Source organism: Pundamilia nyererei, unplaced genomic scaffold, assembly GCF_000239375.1.
Source record: "Pundamilia nyererei isolate P.nyererei 1_Seehausen unplaced genomic scaffold, PunNye1.0 scaffold00114, whole genome shotgun sequence".
Lineage (NCBI taxonomy): Eukaryota > Metazoa > Chordata > Actinopteri > Cichliformes > Cichlidae > Pundamilia > Pundamilia nyererei.
The window spans coordinates 388,126-404,236 of record NW_005187515.1 but is presented as its reverse complement, the minus strand read 5'-3'; the positions used below and the strand labels follow the sequence as shown (position 1 = coordinate 404,236).

Genomic DNA, 16,111 nt, shown 5'->3' with positions numbered 1-16,111 from the left:
ATAAAATGAAAGTAACAATTTAATATCATAACTTACATTTTTACATCAATAATTCTCACTTCTAATTCTCACTGAGGTCTTTTAAGTGGATTTGGCATGTTCTCCCAGGTACTCTGGCTTCCTCTCACTGTCTACAAACATGCAGGTGGTTAATTTGTATTGTATTGTATCTTTATTTTGAACATGTTAAAATAGTACAAAAACAGAAAAACAAGACAAACAAAAAAAGCAAATCAAAAGGAAAACAAAACATTAATAATAATAAATAACTTACATGTTAATAAAGGAACAGGAAGATGCATAAACTTATTTAATCCCAATCCATCATTTAGTTACTAATAGTTATACTAATAGTTAATTGGTTATTCTTAATTTGACCACAGGCATGAACACAAGCTTGAATGGTTGTCTGTCTCTCTGTCCTGGATGGATATTGCACTTATATTATCATACAATGGTGCATCCAGTCAATAATCCATGTGCAGTCTTGGTTGTATTTAAACTTAACTATAATTAGATCCTAATAAATATGGGAAGAATTTGAATGATTACCCCCATGCTGGTAACCTCTAGCAGGTACATTGGATATAAAACAGCAGTGGAAGGTAAAAAGAATCACAGGCTATTGAACTTACTCAATGTTTTTACAAAACCAGCCAAAATTAGGACCCCAAAATTAGATAAAGTATTAAAAGTTTATTATTATTTTTCTAAAACACTTTGTACTGCCATCTATAAACATACTACAGACTTATAATGGACTCTCCAATGAAGAATTGAAGCTTCAGCAGTGCATGTTAAAAAAAATCTCCACCTACTCAAAGATGACAAATGCCACACTTTATAAAAAACAGTGCTTTTATTTATGTAATACTGTGGAAAAATAATTACATACCATTTTTAAAAAATATTGAAGGTAATGAAATTAAAAAATGAGAGTTTGATAACGTTCGTTGTACATCTTTTGAACAGTTTTCTCTGCTACGAAGAACAGTACAATAAGATAAACATTGGATTTTTCTAAATTCAAAGACACAATAATACAGGATACAGTCCTACCAGAGGTATAAAAGTACTTTAACAGGATTGTGAGAGAAATGATATGGACGTATACTTTAAACACACACACACACCCACACACTTTTAGACACAGACATGCACACACGCAAGTGCATACAATAGTGGCGCGAGCGCTCCGTTTGGGGCGCCGCGTGTTTAAAGTATGCTTCCCGTACACGCGCAGTCATTCACGCATCTATACAAACACGCTGTACAAATCGATGTGCGCGCCTACACCCACGCACTCCCCCTTGATCCTTCTCTCTCTCTCGCTCTCTCTCACACACACACACTCGCACGCCCACACGCTCACAGTCATACACTACTACATGTCAATATTGTGGACAAGCCTTCATTAAACCTCTCCTTACACATTCTCCTCTGGCCATTTTTGGCAGACGTACGATGAGGAATGATTCAAAAATGGAAATGTATGACATGTTCCTCTATAAGGCCACTCTAAACCCAACATCTGTGTTTTCTCTCTCCGTCTGCACCAGGCTTGTAGTTCGGAGCTCGGAGATAAAGGCTCCAACCTACAAAAAACTGTCTGGGAATGACTCAAGGCCCCCAAGCCTGGTTTGTAAAGCAACAGCCGCCAATAGTAGGAGCTTCTACTGCATATACATGGTCTAAGGTGAAGAACAACATGAACACTTGGCACTAGGTTTCTTTTATACACTGATACAGCCTTCTGATGTGAAACACAACCTGAATTCAGGCTCTTCTGTTGGCACTCTTGTCTCAGTGGATTTCCCTCAGGCCCGAGCTACGTGCGCTCTCGTTCAAAGTTTTGGTCCGTACGTACACATTACATGTTTTTACACTGACAAAAATAATTCTGTAATGTTAAAAAATAGAATACAAAGCTCTAGTCTTGTGTGCAAATAAAAAGAAGACATAACACAGATATAGATGTCTAAGACGTCTAAGCATGAATACTGTTGATGCAGTGCAAAATGACGACAACCCCCCCGAGCCCCCCCGCCCCTCCCCAGCCCAACAGTCCCCTACCCTGCCTGACAGGCATGACGGCCAAGTGCCGCTGTACACAAGGGCGCGCTGGGCTACTATGTATATGTGCTCTATGATCACTGAATAAGTCAACCAGCAAAAAGGAAAGTTAAAATGACGGCCAGGAATGACTTCCACCGGTTGAGGTTTCTTCCGATCAGTTTGTACTATGTTTTTCAGTTTGCTTTTAAGACGCTCTCTCATCATTTTACAACGTCAGTTCACAGCAAAGGCTATGGGCTCCAAAGATCAGCGATCTCTTGTCCTCTCTTGGGTTCTTGCTCTCATTACCCATCTTGATTGTGACTTGCACCGTCCGCTCTTTCAGAGCTCAGATTTACAAACGCATCGGGAGTGAGGGAATTCCAAACTGTGGAATTTCCCTTCCCTGTCTCATTAAGCTCCTTCCTATCCACCCTCTCTTTTGCTCGCTCCTTGCTTGTTTCCCCTACCCCCGTCTCACGGGCATGGTTGTCTGACTTTGTGCCTGTGTGTGTGTGTGTGTGTCATGTTTTTTTTGTCTTCTGTAGTTGTGTTTGTGTTTAGTAGGGTGTGTTCATGTTAGTGTGTGATAATGTGTGCATGTCAATTTGTGACTGAGTGTTTTCAGGTGTGACTCTATTTATAAGATGCTTCCTCATGCGCAGCTAAGACTGTGAGGCGGGTATGCATCTCTGTCTCACACGTGAGTCTGCATCCGCTGTGTGTGCCGGCTGTGGGAGTAGTCAGAGTGTTGTGAGGTGTAGGAGAAGCGAGTGGAGCTGCCGTACTTTCCTAGTCCAGTCTCTGATCCCGAGGGAGCTGGGCCTCCTGGGCCAACCCCAACCCCAGGGCTGCCCACCCCAGATCCTACCCCGTACATCTCATAAGACGGGCCGGCTTCCAGAGGAGCCAAGCTGGATGGTGCAAAACCCATTCGGTAGGTCTGGTAGTGCGAGGGGTATCCATAGTTGTCGTAGGCCAGCTGGGAAGTGGAGTCCAAGAGGCTGCAGTCTCCAGGGAAGTCACTGGTGGCAGGGGCAGGGTTAGCCGGGGGCTGCTGGTTCTGGCCCCCGCGGGTGAAGGTGTTGAACTGGGCGTAGCTGATGTGGGACAGTCTGGAAGGCGGTCGCGGGTCGTAGCAGGCTTGTGGGCGTCCGGGTGACGTGAGGGGGCCAGGGGGCCCTGGGGCTCCTCCGCTGGCTGTGGCACCTGAGCCACCGGTGCTGCTGCTGATAGATGCAGCTCCCCCTGGTGTTCCCGTGGGGGAGCGGTAGTCAGAGTAGTGCATGGTGGAATGGGAGGCAGGACGGACTTCATCGTGGGTGGAGGCTCGCACATTGTAATAGCCATTGGTGGGGTCCTGAAGAGAGAAACAAGACAGCAGGAAACAAAAGAAAGAATGAGTAAAAAGAGTTCAGAGAGTTTATTTTTAATGATTTTTTAACAATTTAGCAAAGTTCAAAGGTCTCTGTAGTAAATCATGTTCCTTTCTGTTCTCTCAGAGACTTTTCTGTAGTCGTGGAAGGTCAGAGGTCAGGGCTAACCGCAAGTTTTAAGCTGTTTAACATCAAGGTGAAGATTCATTAAAATCGTGCTGTGTGGCCAGTTTGCTCCTTAATCGTGACTCAGCTGCTCGAGTCCTTTGCAGAAATGAGTGCAAATCGATTTCTTGGGAGTCTTTAAAAATGACACTCAAGGCTAAAGCACCCTGCATGATTCGTCTGCAGCACGGCCCTATCAAACCCGACAGCTGAGAGAACCGTGACATCGTGTCACCCTTCTTGTCAGTTTTTACATTTAGACTTTTATTTGCATGCGTAATAATTTTAATGAAAAGCTGGAAATTATGCACATAAAAATGTGTAACCAATATTTAACCAGTGGTCAAAATTATTATAGAAAGGAAGAGGATAGCATGTAAGAGTACACTGAGTATATCTCATTAGTTTCAGTTCAAATATTTGCTAACAGAAACACACGAGTTTCACCGTTTGTTTTATTGTTATGAATTTCACTCAAATATAAAATAACAAGAAAATGCACATTACACTAACGGTGTCCTAAAAAACTGACGATAACTGGGCCATTTAAAAATGAAACATCAATGCTTTGTCAAAATTGAACCGATGATAAAACTGCAAATAACTGTATAATTTGTACATCATTCTACAGTTATGTTTACGTGTGTTTTTAACTGCTGTTAGCAGCTCACAGAGATATCAACTTTCCAGTGTATATACACAATTTGGGCTTTTATTTGGCAGGTATTCTTATTGTGTATTTTGTATCCCAGGAGACCAGATTAGTCAAGTTAACAATAAGAAGAAATTCTGATTCTTGCTGAATTTAAACGTCCATGAGCAGCAGGACAACACGCAGGGCTGACCCCAGGATGCCTGCGTTAAAAATGAAACGATGCTTTCCTTGCTCACTACATCGCAATTTGCTCTTCAGCTCAATCTAACATGTTTCTGCAATTTCATTGTCTTTCAGACTTCTCTCCCACCCAACTTTGCTTCACTGTTTTGCTGCTTCAGGCAGCAGGAAGAACAAAATTTTTAAAAAAAGCAGTCTGGCTGAGGCAGTTGTCGGGGTGATCTAACAACCTCCTGGGGCGGATTCATGTCTCTGTTTCTTCAAAGTGATCCGAGGCAGCACTTCAGCTAGTGGGGTGGTTTGTTTGCCCTCACAAAATATTCATGGTGGGTGGAGGGTGGGGGCGCGGGGAGTTCAGAAGAACATTTTGGCAGCTGTTTGCGTGAAAATTCATTCATCACCTTAGCCCAACCCCACAGTGTCAAAATGTGTAAATGATTCATGCCAGCTAAATAGGCAGAGTGTGCTTGAACCTGGTTTGTTCTTTTAAACATTTCTTTCCAATTTATGGAGTTTTTGTCTTCTTCTGTGTTTTGTCTTGTAATGACTCTGCAGCCAGCTCGCTATGTAATCAGAGGGAAGAGTTACATCACAGTTGGACTGAGAGGGAAAGGCAGAAAAGACCAAAAGAGCTCCAGCAATTAAGGCCAGCTGCACTGAAAAAATTTGATCTTAAATATCCTACTCTAACATTCTCACAGATACTGAGTACAGCACTTACACTATTCCCAGCATACCACCAGCAAATGAGGCAGAACACATCTCTGCTGAAAAGACGATTAGCCCAAAGGAAAAATCTGGCTTCAGAAATCGTACTTTTTTCCAACGTTTTGAAGAACACTCATTCCTGAACTGACATACGCAAATGTTTCTGGCATCTGTGTGATCTCACCTTGAGGTCATACTCCTGGCGGGTGTCCAGGGTGTCACTGCGGAGGTCAGACTTGAGCTCTATGTCATCTTTAAAGGGCTGATTGGAAGGAGAGAAGGACACAGAGGGGAGAAACTAAACCGTCAAACAACAAAACAAAACAAAAAAACAAAAACAAGGAGGAGACAGGAAAAGGGAAGGAGGCGACAGAGTGTGACAGGAGAAGAGAAAATGGGATTGAAAGTGTTAAAAAGGGGAGATTAAAAGGGAAAAAACATGGTGTTTTTCTTTAGTCAAAAGCCACAGTGTGGTGCAGGAAGAGGTTACCGAGTTAATCTGAGGGGTTTTTTCTACAACTACAGGCTGTGTAAACAGTATCCAACCCAAACACACACACACAGACGCACACACCCTGCCGCTTCTCACCGAGTACATGGCCTTGACCATGCGCGAAGCTGTGGACACGCTGCCGGAGTCCTCCTCTAAGCTGTGGGTCTCCTTGTTTATCGTTTCTACCTTGATGTCGGGCTTACCCAGCGTGACCCCGCGCCGACCTGGAAGCAAAACACGGCGAGGTTGAATGCAGCTTGACACACGCTTGTCAGTCGGTGTGTTTTCGTGAGCTGAAGGGAACAAGTTCAGAGGGGACCTGCATCCATACGGTGGAGAGGAAGTCGTAGGTGTTTGATTTTCTCTGGTTTGCTGCCCGTTTTTTGGCATTAAATGAAGCATTTAATCTGCGATGCTCCCTTAAAAGGCATGGGAAACAATGGATTTGCAGATTTTCTTTATAATGTACGTGAAAGCATATGGAGAGTATGACTCACTGCCTTTGCGTTGCCGGTAGAAAATGAGAACGAGGACCAGCAGGAATATGAACAAGAGGATTGTAGAGCCCACGGTCCCACCAGCTATTAGCCCCACTGGAACCTCCTCTGTAATGAGAGGGTGAGAGAGAGGAACAGTGAGTTACAGATGTCTGCTCTTCGCTGCAGCAGCAAGGCTTTAATGGAACAAATATTTTATGAAGCTACATAACAAGACATGTAAAATTTAATATATAAGCAGGAAACATCTTTTAGTCGCTATATGCATACACACAATCAGCTTTTACTATGATTTATGTGCATATTTTGTTTTAAACTCATACTCTAATCATTGTCTTCTTTCCTTGTGAAACTTCTGAATAATTGTGTTCACTTCTCCTTCCCACTAGATGGTCATTTCATTGAGATTTTCCCCAGAACACTGAAAAATGTTCTATAAATATATGTGAAACACACCGGTCTCCTCCAGCGTGATGATCATGGTGCCCGGGCCGAAGGAGTTCCAGGCCGTGCAGTTGTAAGTGGACAGGAAGTCGGACTCCATCACGTTGTTGATGGTGAGGGTGGAGAGGACGCCACCGCCCTCAGATGACAGTTTGCTCTGCTCCACTGTGTACCTCTCCAGCAGCGTCCCCTTCTCCTTCTCCCACACGTTTTCCTTCCACGCCCACACCTGACGCGCACGCACAAACCCCGTTAGACTAAATCAGATTCAATTAAAAGGCTTCAAGAGCAGATTCATTGTAGTCAGGAAAGCTGTGTAAGACCTGCTCAGTATAGAAAAAAAACATCACACTGTGTTTTGCACTAATGTCATGATTTTTTTGTAGCCGTGCAGGAGTCACTACTCCATAATAAAGTTACATAAATACTGTGACGAGTCCTACTCTTGCAACCATTATAGCAGGAGTTGTCCTGTGATACCGTCGTTACCATGGGAAACATATGAGGATATTATTATGACTTACTTTATGATTCCCACCCCAGCTATCAAATCACAGTCAAGTCAAATGCTTCCAGTTATGCATTTGTGCACAAATACATATTAATGTGCTGTATTCAAGCACATTAAAGGGTACCTGAAACAGAACTTGTTACATAAAAGTGTTCACAGTATGGCTAATAAATGCAGAAGATCTAAGTAACTGGCAGTTTAATGATTTGTGCTATCGCCACACTACATTTTCAGTTTTTCAAACATGAATTAAAAAAATGTAAATTACCACTGTTTAAATATTTGCTTTTCTCAACACAACAGGGTGATCGTAGCTGTTAAGACATTTCTTTTAAAAATGCCAACTGGCTATAATGTGTCACACTAACATTGTAGAATGACATGACAGTAATAGATGAATGAGCTGGTGAGAATCTTGCACACCCTCCAACCTTAAAGCCACTAAAAGCAGCTGTATTATTCAGCACTGAAGTACTGCGCTAAGGTGAGTTAATTATACATAAGCCCACATGTTTCCATAATCTGCCCACTTATTCGAGAGAAGGAGATTCTCTTGGCTGTGGCGTTTACTGGGACAACTGTTCTTCCCCAGTCTTTTATATTTTATAAATCTCTCTCTGCCCAAACCACCGCCACTTGCATTAGAAGCGTGCAACGCAAGTCAGGATGGATCAGTCACAGAGGCGGGGGAGCCGCGGAGCTACTACTGCTGCGTTTCTGTGATACAACCAAGCAGGGAAAGCATCCAGGACGATTTCTGACGCAGAGCTAAAAGCGGGCCGGCTTAGTGTTGGTTTGTTTATGTGATGGGATGGAAGAACATTCTAGGAGAGTTTAAGGGTGAGTCACCACTCAAATAGAAAAGGGGACAGTGTCGGTGCCTAAAAGCATTCGCCATGCAGGAAAAGAACCATTTACGAAAAGGAAGGTACAGTAACCATAAAATAGATACTGCTGTCGGACTAAAAGGCACAACCTTGTTGTCTCTGTGACCAAAGCTTCTCCTGGTTTGGCGTTTTTCTCGGTCTGGACTAAAATGTAGAAAAAATTATCTTCGTTTTTTTTTTTTGCCACAAATGAGTCACATTTCCTTTCACTTACTATCTTATCTGGAGGAGGTGTACTAGCTATGTAGCATTTCACCTCTCCTCTCTCCCCTCTCCCGGCATACTGGACTGGATCACTGGAAATGATGGGTGGGCCTGCAGGGAGAGAACATGTGGATGCATTTAACAAAAATGTAAAAGAAACTACTAAAAACCGCTAAACCCAAGCTTATCACTCGTTTCTTTTTTTAACTGTTGACCTTACGGACCTGTTCAAAAGGAGGTGTAGGATGGTCAAAAACAAGTGCCCACCACTTTAGACATATAGCAATTTTTTTTTTCTTTCAATTACAGAGACGCTGACCTTTTCGAAAGTACAACATTTTCGTTTACAAGCAGTGACACATTAAACTGTGTTGATGTTTGCTGACCGTTGACTGTGAGCGTGACCTCAGTCTCTCCTACTCCAATCCGTGGGACGATAGCCTTGCATACATACTGGCCAGCATCCGCCTGGCTTACCGACTTCAGAAACAGCTGATTGCTGTTACTCAGAACCTGTGGGGGAGTGAAAAAAGAAATATAAACAAGGCATCTGCAAAACTGCAGCAAGGAATAAACAGAATAAAGGTCCACATGTACAGTGTATAGGGAGAAAAAAGGTCCATGTGTATTATCTCAAAAGATCCCATCGTAGATAGTATTTAAGTATACGTGTTCTTCCACTCTGACTCTAAATTGGCAACAATGCAATCATGCACATCCAATTTTAACCTATCACAAAGGTTTTGAAGACGCTTAGCAACCAAATCCATCTGAAAATTAGCCATGTTAAATTATGTCTAAATTTGTAAGCATGTAGAAAGAAAAACACCTGAACGTGTTTGATTATACAGATGTGGTTTTTGGCCAAGGCAGACCACAGTTTCCAAACAAAGACATGTAACAAGCCCATTTCTTTTACTGTCTTAGTGATGGTCTCTTCCCCACTGTAAGTCACCGCAGCTAACATAAACAGCCTTATTGCTAACCAAACAGTCCATGGTGACACTTATGGTAGCAACAGCACAAAGAGGTAACTGCTGATCCTCAAAAATTCAGTCAGATATAAAGCCAGAAACTGCAGTGTGCCGAATAACCATTAGAGGCTGGTTCCAGACGCAAGTCAATCCTCAAAGAGCCCCATGTTGAGCCTCTGAGATCTGAGCTGTCATTGGTGCCCACCATAACTCTAACCCTAGGCAAAACAGAAGCATTATTTTTGCTTTTATTAAAAGCTTGTGTTGAATTTTTGGCAAATAATCCATAAAGAGTCAAAGTGACACACACCAAAATTCATTCCATAAATGCCTGCTTTACCTTTCTGCAAAGGTTAGAATAGGGTTCCCTCTATAATGGCTTAGATCTCAGGTCATTTTAAACTCAAAAAAGAAGAAAACAAAAAAAGAAACAGGGTGTTGGCCAAAAATATGGAGGTCCAGAAGACTCAGAGATCAAATAAAGCATTTTGTGATGTTTATTTTATTTATTTAGACAGTAATTTAATCAACATCCAAAGGAGGAATTATAGATATTTAAGAAAGAATATATAAGAAATATAAATACTTCTAAATTAACTATTATCCCATTAATAAATACTTCAAATAGAAAAAAGGATTTACAGAACAAAAATAACTCTCAATAAAAAAACATTTCAAATTTACAGTGTAAAAAATAGATTTTCAAAAATGCTATTTAAAAAGAGGAATTGTGTGTAAAACAAAAATGGCAGTAGACACGGGCTCATCAGTCCAGATGTTAACACATAATTTTCTGATACTTGAAGCCTTAAAAGACTTGACAGGGCGATCATGTCTGTCAGTCCTTGTATTGCTGCGCTCTATCAAGAGAAAGGCTAAAGATGATGCTATTGATTTCAGTTCATTTGTCTTACTTACACAAGTGCACACACTTTGACACAAATCTAAGCAATGAAAACCATTTAAGGAGCACTGTACACCTAGCCATCAAAGGTTTAATAACATACCGTAAGTCCTGCAAAATCACACCACATCTGATGTATGAGTTTGGTAGATTTGCTTATTGTCAGTAAATCTCATACCATTTGAAAGCCTGTTTATTTTCCCTTAAATTGTGCCACATTTGTAAAGAAAATGCATTTGTCGGTTGAGCAGCAGAGTTGTGTACAGATATGTGGGTTGCACCCATGAAAAATCTGCCAAATCTTCTTTTATACATCAGAGTTATTCAAATGTATCAGCAGTTGGATGTCACTGTTAAGTGAATGGTGAAAGTGACCTGCAAGTATTTTTGACTCTTTCTTTTTAGAATTCATCAGCAGCTGCTGAGGAACGTATTTGAATATTTCCTTGAATCTCTTCTATGCCACTTTCCTTCACCTTAAAGCTGAGGGATGGCTTAATCCTGGCGAGGAGACAAACATCAGTGTTTTGCATCCTCTGTGCAACAACCACTCATCAAGATCAGCCAGAAGTCTATACCTGTCTACAGCTCTGTTGAGCAGCACAAGATATAGGAACAGGCAAAATAATGAATAACTCAATTTCAGGTAGATGATGAACAGACAGAGTTTTCATCCCTGAGCTGTACCATGCCCTGCTCTGCAGAACTGATCAATCCAACTGTGCAATTTCCAGAAACAATACAATTGGACAGCTTGCATTCTTTGAAAAATGCTGGGCCATTTATGATCCGTCTATCAGAAATCACGTGTCCTTGGCTTTCCTGCACTTTCATAATTCAGTGTTTCATACTTTGTTGAATATCAATAATAAAAGAAATGACTGAACTGCTGTTCTGTCATTGTAATCACCCTGTCTAAAGTCTTTTAAGCATCAGAACGTTATGTGGTAATATCTGGACTGATGAGAGCATTTTAATAATTATTTTAAAGGTTGTATGTTTCAGTGATTGCTCTAACACTGTGTGTAAATGTGACAGGCTTTTTGTTTGTGAAAAGCAAATTAGCTTACTAAAAACGATAGCTAGCTAGTGCTAGTAATATTTTCAAAAGCTAACATGAGGCTAAAAGTGATGCTACGGTTAGCCATGTTAGCACGTTATTTATAACAGGTGGTCAGGCTAAGTTCACCAGAGCACACTTAGAGGATCATTTCACTGCAGTGTCCCTTTGCATACTTCTTATACAGGCTCAGTCATACACGAGGTTAAGTCTCCTTAAACAAGCACAAACATTTACTTAAATGCTAACTGGAGCAGCTAATCCAATAGCTTAACTACATGAGGTAAATGAGGTTTCCTATTGAGAGTTTATTGAGATTTTTTCTGTAAATCCTTTTTCTATTTGAAGTATTTATTAATAGATTAATAGTTAATTTAGAAATATTTATCTATAATTCCCATTTTTATTGTCCATGAAATGATCAAATAATGAATTATTGTATTAATGTCTTATTTTCTAGCTCATAGTTTTTTCCACAAGTCAATATTAAATCATGAAATCATCATCTCCCGATCCTCCATAAAAAATGGTACTTTGTAAACCAGTGAGTGATGTCATGATCACTACACTCATTTTTTACATACAGGTTATTATTTGCAAACACCAACTACATTTACCATTTTTGGGGGGGAAATACAATAGATGTGAGCGACAAGTTACTAATAGTTAACCAGACATTTGTCAACAAACAGATTTTCTAAAATTCAAATTGAAAAGAACTTTATTGACATATTTGAAATATTAAATATTATTAATACCTTTTGCTTATTATAGATCAGGATAGAGTTACTAAATTGGAATCATATTACTATAGACAACAAATCAAAACCTAGTTTCATGTAAGTTATAAATATAAAAGATGGTGTTTGAAAATATAACATAATGCTTTTCGATGACCGGGCGCTTTTGTAAACACTTGGGAAGAAAGTGTGACCTGTAAAAACAGTGTGAGCACAAGTACAGAGGAAAATGTGCAAAGCGTGGGCGCTTCTTACCATGTTTGAACCCTTTTTGAACCAGGTGAGTGTGAGCGGAGGGTTTCCAGCCCATTTGCAGTTGAGGGTCACATCAGAGTCAACATCTACTGTTTTTGGCTGTGGCTCCACCAGCAGGATTGGACCGACTGGAGACAGAGATTGAAAGAGAGAGAGAGTAATAATGCAGTAGGACTAAAAGGGGAAAAGCTACTCGGAGAAAAAGAAACACAACAACGGTGTGTTTTATCCCTCTGACTCTGGACCGTAGTGAGTGAAGTGGGCCGCAACTTATTGAACATAGTGAGATGACTACAGTGTGACTCACAGTGAACGTCCACCAAGATGCTGACGTTGGTTTTTCCCACAGCGTTGAAAACAAGACATGAAACCGGCTCGGTGAAGAAGGAGTGGTCGGCCTTGGTGGTGAACACGCTTTCCCTGGCACCCTGCAGCACCACGCCGCCCTTAGCCCATCTAGGATTTAATACAGTGCGTTAGATGTACTAAAAAAAACCCGGAAAAACACAAAGATGAGTAGCATGTGTGACATGAATTGAAACCTAAAATTGTTTCCCTGAGTACACGGAGTGGATTTAAAAGAAACCATAACTTAGTTTGAAACTAAAATCTGTCACTTTGACTTTGTAGCAGCTACTTTAAGAAGCATGCTGAAAATGAGAATGAAGCCGACCTGTAGCCCATGATAGGAGGGTTGGCGTGAGCCTGGCAGGTGAAAGTGACTCTGTCCCCTTCTAGGACAGAGCGAGGCTCAATGGACAAGGTCACTATTGGTGAATCTGGAGGAGAGAGAGAGCAAAAGAGAGTCACATAAGAGCAGGCCCTAGCACATCTAATGCATGCAGCAATCTGGAGGACAGGCTGATGCAAAATGGCTGCCGCGCATTACTTAATAGCTGCTATAAAAGCTTTTATCTGGTGGCAGATGGTATACATTCAAAATTATGATGCTTGTTCTTTTTTGTCATAAACATAATAATAATAAAAGTAGCAGGGGGAACAGTCATTATATTTGTGTTTGTCTCTGTAGTAAATATTTGCTGTTAATATATGTATTTATCCTTCAGTCAGGGAATCTGAATGAGATGTGGAATACATTATTTTTCTTCTCAGTTTGCTAACTTGTCTGTATTAAGAAAATCACTGCTTACGGTGCACGTTAAGAGTGACGGTTGTGCTTTTGCCAGTGGGAACAGCCAGATTGGTGGCCACACAGCTGTAGTTCCTCCCAGTATCGGTGTCAACCGGCTGGATAGGCAGATAGCTCCGTGTGGTCACCCGCTTCCTGTCTGGAAGCACTTCCTGATGATTGGAGGATAGGAAGACAGAGAGAGATACGCACATATAGGAGTGTTAGAACTGCAGATACTGTGTATGTGTGTTCAGTATTTCTAGGCTCATGTGTGGGTTTGTCTTTTTAGGTTTACAGTGATGCTGTTAGCCCCCTCCACAGGTAGACCATCTTTGAGCCACTCGATCATGGAGGGCGGCTTTGCCCCTCGAGACACACAGCTCAGGTTGTAGGACTCCCCTGCATTCAGCAGTACCTCCGGACCCCCATCAATCACTGGGTCGTCTGGGGGGACTGCAGCATAAAAAGAGCGCAGTTAGAATCAAACACCGTCTCGCGTGCATCCCATAGTCATGTGCAAAGACACAGATGCACACAAACATACTGAGGACAGTGAGTTTGGCCCTTCTGGACCTCAGGGCAGCATCTGGCGCCTGGCACTCATACAGGGAGTCATCGGACAGATCAGCTGACAGAATTTCCAGGTTGTACTGGCCCAACTCCTGGACCCGCAGCACACGGTACCTGGGCCAGGCTGGGAACACACATACACAAACTAAGGATATAGCTTCACAACAAACAAAGAGTGCATATTATATTATTGCTTGCTTTGTATATCTGTTTAGGGTTCCGGCACATCTGAAAACAATAAAAAGACAAGCAACAGGGACATTTTTAATCTGTATTTCCACTCTTATGTTGACATTTTAGCTGTAGTCTCAAATCTATTCCCACGTATCAATGTTGTCTTGTGTGCTTATGTTTTTTTTTTTTATTCATCTTTTATATTTGAACCTTCAAATACTAACTACCCATAGTCACATGCTTCAAGGGCCCAACATATTCTGCAATAGCTTGCAGCTTGCTGAAGTTCACGCAGATTTCAATCATCAGATATGTGTCATACGTGAGGTAGAAATTGGACCTTTTAACCATCAGCGTAAAGGACAACAGAGCAAAGCACGGCCACATGACGTGACTGATTTAAAAAAAAAACAAGCATGCATTCACTTAGTTTCACGATGCGCATGCACAGTAAAACACACACACGAGACACAGCCTTGTAATCTTCCCTTCCCCCATCCAGCATACAACCCAGTTGTGTGACAATACACTATACATTCTCACCATTAGGTGGCATCCCTGCTCTCTTTACCCAGCAGGGGGAAAAGATGAATGCATTATGACAGCAACGTTTTAGAGGACTCACATCGACTCTAGTCCATGGTGCAGAATTCATGTTTGCTGCCCAGACATAGTTCACATGTGAAAAAATAGATCTCTGCTGCCGTTTGCATGTGCAGCCTCTGAACTGAGCCTTGCAGCTCGCCTAACCTTGCGCGTCCTTCTTTCTGCATGCATTTGTGCATGCGTGTGCCTTGTATATGCGTGCATTTGCATGTGAAATGTTGAGGGCGAGAAAGCGTATGAAAAGCCCAGAGAAGCAGGGATGGTGGTGGGGGGCAGAGGGACAGTGCTCCATACACAAACAACACACACACAGTGAGAGTATGTGTGCACTAAGTGGCCAGTGTTCATTCACGTTTTTGTTTTTTTTGGGGGGGGGGGTTGTTTTTCAAGCTTTAGGCACTAGACTGTTACAGTAATAATATGAATCAACTAAAGTAAGGAGGAATGAGGAAAAGGCAGGACAGACAAGGACAGGCCGAAGGAGAAAGAAATGACAGAAAGGATGACAGAAAGAGGAGGGGATGAAATAAGAGTGTGTCAAGCTAAGGAGAGACGAGCCTGACAAGTTAAAAGAAGAATATGAGAGAGGCCTCAGTGCAACAGTGGCAGCTGAAAGAAGGAGAGCAAAGGAGAAAGAAAGGAACAAGGGATCTTAGATGGGAAGGTCACAAAGGAATAAGATGACAGAGGAGAGGAGAGGAATAAATGGTGAAACAAAAGTAATCCAGAGCCAAGCAGAAAAAAATGTGTACACTATAAATTGACAACATCTGCAGAAAAACAATAACAACAAATGCAAGGCAACAAATGAGACAGATGATGCAGTGCCCCTCTGGACCAATCAGTTAAAAATGTACCCACTTGTTTAGACCAGTAATTGCACAGCCCCAGCATTAGTCCCTTTGGGCTAATCAGTGCAGTTCTGACGATGTTAGAAACAAGCGATGAGATGCATCATTTGCCCCCAAGTTTTGCCCAAGTCAGGCAAAATCAGACTAGGAATCATGTGAGGCAAAAATGGAAACAGTACAGGCAGAGAGCTTCATAACAGAAGGAGGGTTACGTATATAGCGATGAATCGCCCTTTCAATAAAAATCAGCAGGCAGCTAATCAGTGTCACCCACTGCTAATAATACAGAGGTGGTGATGTTCCTTAGTCAAAATGAAGGGTGTCTACAAAACCTGCCCAAGGGAGTTTAGAAATTCCCATCAAAAAAACTGAAGATATGTGGAGGAAATGGCTAAAAATATGATAAGCTGAATGATGTACACAGTGTGCCACAACAATCTGATTCCAATTCAATTCTGGTGTATTTATACAGCACCAAATCACAACAAATCACCTCAAGGTGCTTTGAATTATAATGCAAAGACACTCGCAGGATTCTAGAGAACAGCCCAACAATGAAATGAGCCCCTATCAGCCTATACTTGTTTCAGCCTTAACTTTATCAAAAAGGATATTTGTGAGTGTAATAAACAGTAAGTGATGCGACATCTGTGTCTTTTTTTTAATATGA

General features: G+C 41.6%; 1 protein-coding gene across 2 annotated transcripts in view; it reads right to left on the bottom strand.

The window, feature by feature from the left end:
- Window positions 1–884: 884 nt before the first annotated feature.
- The window catches only part of kirrel1a (kirre like nephrin family adhesion molecule 1a), a 32,593-nt gene continuing 17,366 nt past the window's right edge, over window positions 885–16,111 (bottom strand). Inside the window, exons 3-15 of one of the 2 annotated variants that reach the window (XM_005741826.1) lie at window positions 13,785–13,934; window positions 13,536–13,693; window positions 13,260–13,410; window positions 12,782–12,887; window positions 12,416–12,564; window positions 12,109–12,236; window positions 8,562–8,688; window positions 8,186–8,286; window positions 6,586–6,802; window positions 6,130–6,237; window positions 5,729–5,856; window positions 5,324–5,437; window positions 885–3,415 (exon numbers count right to left, since the gene is read on the bottom strand). In XM_005741826.1, coding sequence (XP_005741883.1) covers window positions 2,753–3,415; window positions 5,324–5,437; window positions 5,729–5,856; window positions 6,130–6,237; window positions 6,586–6,802; window positions 8,186–8,286; window positions 8,562–8,688; window positions 12,109–12,236; window positions 12,416–12,564; window positions 12,782–12,887; window positions 13,260–13,410; window positions 13,536–13,693; window positions 13,785–13,934 — 2,300 coding nt within the window. In that variant the 3' untranslated portion in view covers window positions 885–2,752. The remainder of the gene's footprint in view (window positions 3,416–5,323; window positions 5,438–5,728; window positions 5,857–6,129; window positions 6,238–6,585; window positions 6,803–8,185; window positions 8,287–8,561; window positions 8,689–12,108; window positions 12,237–12,415; window positions 12,565–12,781; window positions 12,888–13,259; window positions 13,411–13,535; window positions 13,694–13,784; window positions 13,935–16,111) is intronic. The other variant, XM_005741827.1, reaches the window with a different exon arrangement.